General features: G+C 42.4%; 1 protein-coding gene across 1 annotated transcript in view; it reads right to left on the bottom strand.

Annotated features, from left to right (window-relative positions):
* The window catches only part of tdrd9 (tudor domain containing 9), a 216,417-nt gene extending 211,872 nt beyond the window's left edge, over window positions 1-4,545 (bottom strand). The window contains 1 exon segment of the mRNA XM_041214194.1: window positions 4,379-4,545. Within this exon segment, the coding sequence (XP_041070128.1) occupies window positions 4,379-4,545 (167 nt within the window).
* Window positions 4,546-8,971: the final 4,426 nt, after the last annotated feature.

Raw genomic sequence — 8,971 nt, forward strand, 5'->3', positions numbered from 1 at the left:
TAACATCTGATGATATATGCCAAGATTGGAGAGCTCTGCCACAGACTAGTCAAGCAACAGCCTGACAACTATACTCAGAATAATAGCTTTCAGCCAATGTCCAAGATTCCACCACCATCCCTGAAAATGCATTTTCTCACCAACAGTATAGATCCACCAGAGATGGCAGCGAAGTGGTATACAATCAGTAAGAAGTGACCAAGGGAGTCCTCAACACTGAATCTGGGCTGCATGATGTGTCATGCCATCAGGTGAAACAGAGGCAAAGAAATCTCCTGTTGATTACCACCTACTGCCACTCCTCAGTACTCCTCCATGTTGAACAGCACTTGGAAGCAAGGACACAATGTACACTGGATGGGAGACTTTAATGCCCATCATCAAGGGTGGTTTGATAGCATCATTACTGACCGAGCTGCTAAACTGAGCCTGCAGCAGGTGGTGACAGAACCAAACAAGGAAAGACCCACTGGGTCTCATCCTTACTAATTTACCTGTCACAGGTGCACTTATCCATGACAGTACTAGTAAGCACCCACTGCACGGTGGTTACGAACTTTCAACATAGGCCATTCTCAATCGCATTGTGTAGCACTAATGCCTTGCTAAACGGGATAGATTCATAAAAAGGTCTAACAGCTCAAAACTGAGTATCCAAAAGGTGACATGAGCCATCAGTAGCAGCAGAATTGTATTCCACCATAATTTGTAGCCTCATGTCCTGGTATGTCCTTCACTCTCACATTGCCATCAGGCCAGGGGATCAAGACTGAATCAATGAGGAACATTGGAGAGTATGCCAAGAGCACCAAATGTACCATAAATGACATGCCAAGCTGTAACACAGGACATGTATGCTGAACAGTGGAAGCAGCATGGTATAGACAGAACTAAGAGATCCCACAACCAGATCAAAGCTCTGTGATCCTGCCACAGCCAGCTGTGAACAGTGATGGACAATTAAACAATGAATAAGAGAAGATGGCTCCTTGAACATGCCCATCAAGAATGATGTCAGAACCCAGTGCAAGTGCAAAAGACAAGGCTGAAGAAATCATAACCATCTTCAGTCAGAAGTACCAACTGGATGATCCATTTCAGCTTCCTCCCAAGATCTCCACCATCACAAGGTCAGTCTTCAGGCAACTGGATTCACTCAACAAGATGCCCAAGAAACGAATGAGCACACTGGTTACAGCAAGGCTATGGGTCCCGGCAACATCCTGACTGTAGTGCTAAAGATTTGAGCTCCAGAACTATCCATGCCTCTAGCCAGCTATTGTAGCACAGATACAACACTGGCATCCACCTGACATTGTGGAATATTGCCCAGGTATGACCTGCCCTCAAAAAGCAGCACAAAACAAATCCAGCCACTTAGCATCCAGTCTACTCTTAAGTCATCAACAAGGTGATGAAGGGTGTCATCAGCAGTGCTATCAAGTGGCAATTAGTAAATTGCTCAGTTTGGGTTCTGCCAAGACAACTCGCATCCAGACCTCATTGCAGCCTTGGTTAAAAGTACAAACAGAAGAGCAACTTCCAGAGTTGAGGAGAGAGTGACTGTCCTTGACTTCAAGGCAGCATTTGAGCCCTGGCAAAAGTGAAGTCTCTGAGAATTGGGGGGAATCGCCCCACTGGCTAGAGTCATACCAAGCACAAATGAAAATGGTTGGGATGGTTGTTGGAGGTCAATCATCAAAGCCCCAGGCAATCACTGAAGGAGTTCCTCAGGGTAGTGTCCTAAGCCCAACATCTGCAGCTGCTTTAATGACCTTCCCAAGGTCAGAAGTGGGGATATTCCCCAAATGCAGTGTTCAATTCCATCTGCAGCTCCTCAGATAATGAGGCAGTCTGTGCCCACAAGCAGCAAAGCCTGGTCAACATTCAGGTGGCTACAAAAGCAAGTCAGAGCCTGGGTATTCTGCATTGAGTGACTCTCCAAAGTATTTTCACCACCCACAAGGTAAAAGTCAGGTGTGTGATGGAATACCCTCCACTTTCCTGGATAAGTGCAGCTTCAAGACAATGCAAGAAACTCAACAATATCCTTGGACAAAACCACTCACTTGACTGGCACCTCAGCCTCAACCACCAGCAAGAGGTGATTAAATGACCAGAAGGCATTTGATAAAGCTCCCCCACAAGAGAGATTGTTCACCAAAGTTGGTGATCATGGAATTGAAGGCAAATTATTGACATAGTTAGGAAACTGAACAAAAGGGAAAAGAGTAAAGATAATTTGCAAGCACGCTAACTGACAAGATGTGACTAGTAGTGTCCCAGAAGGATCTGTGCTGGGGCCTCAACTATTCACTGCATTCATGAACAAATTACACAATGGAATGGAAAGCCACATATCCAAATTTGCCAATGGCACAAAAATAGGAGGCGTTATAAGCAGTGTAGATGGAAGCATAAAAGTGAACGGGCAAAACTATGGAAAACAGATATGAATGTAGACAAATGAGGTCATCCATTCTGAACCTAAAAAGGATACTTTCTAAATGGTGAAAAGCTAAAACCAGTGCAGGTCCAAAGAGACTTGGGGGTTCAGGTATAAAGATCAATGAGATATCAGAACAAGTATAGAAAGTAATTAAAAAGGCTAATTGAATACTAACCTTTATATCTAAAGGATGAAAATGCAACAGAGAAGTCACCCTTCAGCTATAAAAAGCCCTGGTTAAACCACACCTGGAATACTGTGAGCAGTTCTTGGTACCACACTCTAGAAAGGATATATCCACTTTGGAAGGAGTGCAGTCTAGATTTACCAGAATGGCACCTGACTTTCAAAGCTTAAACTACATAAGAGATTAAACAAACTAGGGTTGTATTCCCTAGAATTTATGGTTATGGGGTGATTTTATTGAGGTTGTCATTATATTAAGGGGATCAGAAATGATGGATTGAGATAAGCCCAGAGTTTAGGACCAGGGTGCAGAAACATTCGAGACAGACTTTTTAAAAGGAGGAAAAATAAGGAAACACTTCTCATCGCAAAGAGTGGTAAAAATTTGGAACACTCTTTCACAATTGGCAACTGATGCTGGATAAATTGTTAATTTTAAGACTGAGATTGATAGATTTTTGTCAGCCCAAAGTTATTAAGCAACATGCAGCAAAGGAAAGTACAGTACACAAAGCTAGGTCTTAAATCAATCACCAACTCAAGGGGCTAAATGGCCTACTCCTGTTTCCATGTAACTTGACGGCAAGACCATTTGCAAGATTCACTGCAGGAACTCACAAAGGCTTCTTCAACAGCACCTTCTAAACCCAGGACCTCTACTGCCTAGCAGAACAGGGATAGCAGACCCCATGGGAACACGACCATTGCAAGTTTCCCTCTAGGACACACACTATCTAGATTTGGATATATATGTAGCCTCTTCCATCCTGGAACTCCCTCCCAAACAGCACTTAAGAGTGTGCCTGCACCACACAGACTCCAGCTATTCAAGAAGGCTACTCACCACCACTTTCTCAAAAGCAATTAAGGATGGGCAATAAATGCTGGCTTTACCAGATACACCCACATCCCAAGAATGAATAAAAAAGTTTGAGTTCTCATGCTTTGCTATCAATCCTTTCAGATGACCAAGATCTGCAATGCAAGCCTTGTTCTCAGCTAAAGATTATGCATGAAACACATTAAGCAAAAAAGCAGTAACTTGGAAAAAAGGAGTCATCCTTGCACAGTAAACAGAAAAACTGTTGGCATGCAACATACTTCTTAAAATATGGAACCCAACAACGAACTAAAGTATTTAGTGACACTAACCTACCAGGTCTGTACACATTAAAATGTCTTACCTTCTGCAATGTCTGTCAAACTTCTCTACAACAATGGCTACACTTCAAAAGTCTAATTGGCACTTTGGGACAACCCAAGGACAGAAAGATGCTAAACAAATGTAAGTTCTTTCTTCATACCTCTCTCTGAACTATTAAAACATTTGCTCCTCACCAGCACAATATTCAGCTCAATTACACAGCCACCATTTGCAAAATTTTATCTACAGGGCCACAAAATCTTTACATAGAAAGAACAAAATAAAGGGGGTGGGGGCACATCTAAAAAGATACACTTTCTTGGGAAGAAGTTTGCTTCTCCTCGCTCAGTACTTTCAATCAAACTAATTTATTTATTTCTTGGAAATGCATCCAACAAATTTAATATCTGAAATTGAAAGGTAGAAATGTCAATAAAGATAACTACAGTTTTTGTATGTCCGTCTATCTGGATCCTAGTGTTGGAGCAGTAAACATTTATCCCTCTTCACATTGAGCAGGTGCTGATAACGTACACGGAGCCACCATGAGCCCCGGCCCTTGCCCACACGCGGTGTCTGACACGCAGGTTGATTCTCACCGCTTCACTTGGTGGGTTTCAGGCTCTGAGTTGCACTGCCCCGCAGCTGAGCTCGAGACATCAGCCGTAAAAGAAGCCCGATTTCCTCCTAACAGTTCGACGCCCGTAACCGTTTTGCCGATGGTGAACCAGTCCTGGATTTGCTGCGCCACCAGATTCCGGATCATAGTGCACAAGCTGCAGCCGTTTCGCACGAGGATCACAGAAAGCTCAGTGGCTGACTCTGTAGTCTGCGTCTGCGCACTGCCGCCACAATGACAAGCTGACGGCCGTTGACACCTGCGCATGCGCCAGTCTATCTGCCTGTGTTGGGAGTCTCTTGCATCGCTTGGAGGTTTCACAGAATCGGAATTGCAGCTCATTGGAAAACTGACGGTTCCAACATGTCAGCTCTGGCGAATTGATTGTGAGGGACAACAACAAACTGTATTACAAAGAAAAAATGCTGCGGATACTGGAAATCTAAAATCAAAATATTGTACACTGGAAATGCTCAGCAGGTCTGACACCATCTGTGGAGAGAAAAACAGTTAATGTTTCAGGTCGATGATCTTTTATCACTGAGAAAGGTTAGAAATAAGTTTTCAGCAAATGCAAGTGGGGAAGGTGGAAAGAAGAACAAAGGGAAAATACTTGTTACTGCGGACGGCTGGATAGATTAAATGGCATAAGGTTTCATTGCATAAATACCAAAGTGAGTGGTAATGGGACAAATAAAACAAAATATGTGAGAAGGTGTGAATGGCAGCCTTCTGAAAGGAAATAAAGAAACGAGAAAATTATGAACCAGCAACAAGAAGAAACAAAACGTGCAAAGCAGGTATGATCTAAAATTGTTGGTCTCTGTTTGAGCCTCGGAGGCTATATAGTATCCTGTCGAAAGTTGAGGTGCTTGCTGTTCCTCGACCCTGCGTTGAGCTTCATTGGAACACTGTAGCAGGCCAAGTACAGAGTGTGAGCAAGATGGAAAATTGAAATGACAGGAGACAGGAAGTTCAGGGTCACGCCTGCAGACTGAATAGAGGTGTTCTGCAAAGTCTACATTTGGTTTCCCCAATGTAGAGGAGACAATATCATGAGCAGCAAATAAAGTACATTAAATTGAAAGAATTACAAGTTATTCCTGTGTTACTTGGAAGGAGTGTTTAGGGCCTTGCATGTTGAGAAGGGAGGAGTTAAAAGGGCAGGTGTTGCATCTCCTGCAGTTCCATGGAGTGCCAAGTGCCAGTGTCGCTAGATAGATTATGAAGTATTTGGGAAGGTGCAGAAATAAAACACACACACACAAAGAAGCAAAGCACCTGTACCAGGCAGGGTGGATGTTGAGGAGCAGGTACAGATGGTGCAGGCTAGACTAGCTCCACAACACCAGCAGCCCCAAGACCCTACTGGAAAGAGCCTAGTTCACCAACCAAAAGCAGGAAATCTCAGACTTCCAGATCATCTATCTGCAGTGGCCAGCACAATCAGCCGACTTGTCACCAAATAATAAACACCACTCATATTCGGTGTTTCCTGTGTGTCCCTGTCCCCGCTCCATGACTGGATCCATTTAGAAAGTTAGCATTTTTAGGGGCTTCCCTTCCCGCTGTGGCTTGCTCTTTGCTCTTTAGTTGCTGCTCGTTCAAGTTGAGATCCCCCGTTTTAAATCCTGTGTTCCTTATTCCATTCTGCCACTTAGGTTATTTGAAAACAGATGCACACCACCATCCTGATCCAGTTACTGTGAATTCAGTCATTGGGCCCGATTTTAACTGTGCACATGGATGGGATTTAAATGAGTTACAATCGGAACAGTTCCCTTCAAAGTTTATTTGCAAGTTGTTGTTTGGGTGATGCAGGCTTGAAGGGCCAAAAGATCTATCTTGCTCCTTTTTCTTATGTACAGGGAGCAGCCCTGCCAGGCCCTGAAGCTGCAATTAGCTCTTTCTTTTAAAGAGGTACAATCAGTGCAGGATTTCAATTAGCCTAATATTAATTGAAATAGAATTAGTGGCAAAGGCACAGAGGGAGTGGAATACTTCAAACACTATCAGGAAACCCTTTTTAGCCAGTATGTAGCAAGCCCAACAACAGAGGGTGCAGTTACTTAGGAAATAAAGCTGGGCAAGTGGAAGGAGTATCCACTGGGGAGCACATTGGTGGAAATGATCATAATTCAGTTGGATTTAGGGTAATTATGGAAAAGGATAAAGGTAGACCAGGAAAAGAAGTTCTCAAATGGTTAAGAACTAATTTTACTAAGCTAAGATGTGATTTAGCTAAAGTGGACTGGAAATAATTTCTTGAAGGTAAATCAGTGCCAGATCAATGGGTGGCATTTAAGGAAGAGATAGTGATGGTTCAGAGCAAGGGTGTTTCCTGAATGATAAAGGAGGAAACTAACGGATCCAGAGCCCCCCGGTGCTTAAAGGAGAGGATAGAGGGGGGAAAAGGAAACATTATGACAGATACGAAGGGCTGAATACTGCAGAAAACCTACAAGAGTATAAAAGGGGAAGCAGAGAGAGGGCATGAAAATATAGTGACAGGTAAAATCAAGGAAAACTCAAAGATTTTTTTAAATAAACATATAAAGAGCGAGAGGATAACTAAGGAAAAAGTAGAGCCTATTGGGAACCATAAGGTGTATGTGGTAGTAAAGGTCTTGGGAATGGTTCTTAATGAGTACTATGCATATGTTTTCACAAAAAAGAGTAATGATGCAGACATTGTAATTGAGGAGGAGTGTAAAATATTAGATGAAATTAACATAGAGAAGAGGCATAAAGGGGTTTAATATATTTGGAAGTCGATAAATCCTCAGGCCCAAATGAAATGTATCTTTTAAGGGAAGCAAGAGAAGAACTAGCAGAGTCTGTAGATTATATGGATTTTAGTAAGACTTTTGGCAGACTGGTCATGAAATTAAAAGCCCATGGAATCCAAGGCAAATTGACAATTTGAGTCCAAAATTGGCTCAGAGGCAGGAAGCAAAGAGTTATAATCAATGGGTATTTTTGTGACTAGAAGTCTGTTCCCAGAGGGATTCCACAGGCCTCAGCATTAGGCCCCTTACTATTTGAGGTATATATCAATGAGTTGAACTTGAATGTAAGGGATGTAATTAAGAAATCTGTATATGATACAAAAATTGTCCATGTGGTCGATAATGAAGAAGAAAGCTGAAGACTGCAGGAATATATCAATAAATTGGTCAGATGGGTGAAACAGCATCAAATGGAATTCAATCCAGAGAAATGTGAGTAATGCATTTGGGAAAGCAACAAGGCAAGGGCATATATGCTAAACGGTAGGATGCTGAGGAATATAGAGGACTTTGGAGTGCATGTCCATAGTTCCCTGAAGGTGCTTGGAGAAGTAGATAAGGTGATCAAGAAGGCATATGGGATATTTGTCTTTATTATCCGAAGCACTGCTAGACCTAGTTCTTGGGAATGAGGTGGGCCGAGTGGATCAAGTAATAGAGGGGGAATATTTAGGGGACAGTGATCGTTGTATCATAAGGTTTAGAATGACAGTGGAAAATGACATTGGTCAATCCAGAGTAAGAATAATCAACTGGCAGAGAGTGGACTTCAATGGGGCAAGAATGGAGCTGTACTGGATAGACTGGAACCAAAGGCTGACGGGAAAAACAGTAGCAGAACAATGGGCTACCTTCAAAGATGAGATGATTTGGGCACTGGCAAGGTATGTTCCCTCAAAAGGGAAGGTTAGAACAAACCAATCCAGAGCTCCCTGGACGACAAAGGAGATAGAAATTAAGTTTAAGAAAATGTGTCGGTAGCAAATACAATTGAGGACCAAGCTGAATACAGAAGGGATTTGAAAAAGCAACTATGAGAAGCAAAGAGGAATTATGAAACAAGACTGGCAGCTAATATCAAAAGAAATCCCAAAGTATTCTATAAGCACATCAATAGTAAAAGGGTGGTAAAATGAAGGCTAGAGCCAATTAGGGACCAAAAAGGGGATTTACACAAAGAGGCAAGAGGCACAGCTGAGGTGTTAACTGAACACTTAGCATCTGTCTTTACCTACAAGGCAGATGCTGCCCATGCCATAGTGACAGAGGGGAAGGATTTCTCAGTCATGAGAAAGATTTAAAATTGATAAGGAGGAGGTGTTGGATAAGCTGTCGGTACTTAAAGTTGATAAAGCACCAGGATTGGATGAGATGCATCCAAGAATATTGAAGGAAGTGAAAGTGGAAATTGCAGAGGCACTGGCAATAATCTTTCAATGTTCCCTGGATTCAGGAGAGGTGCCGGAGGACTGGAGAATTGAAAACATTGTGCCCTTGTTCAAAAAATGTTGTAAATATCTGCTGTGCAATTACAGACCAGTCAGTTTAACTTCACTGGTGAGTAAACTTCTAGAAACAATTATTTGGGATAGAATTAATAGTCACATGGAAAAACGTGGATTGATTCAAAAGAGTCAGCATTGATTTGTTAAAGGAAAATCGTGTCTAACTAACTTGCTGGAGTTTTTTGAAGAAGTAACAAACATGGTTGATGAGGACAAAGCTGTTGATGTGGCGTTTATGGACTTCCAAAAGGCATTCGATACAGTGCCACACAACAGGCT

Source organism: Carcharodon carcharias, chromosome 20 (genome assembly GCF_017639515.1).
Source record: "Carcharodon carcharias isolate sCarCar2 chromosome 20, sCarCar2.pri, whole genome shotgun sequence".
NCBI classification, from domain to species: domain Eukaryota; kingdom Metazoa; phylum Chordata; class Chondrichthyes; order Lamniformes; family Lamnidae; genus Carcharodon; species Carcharodon carcharias.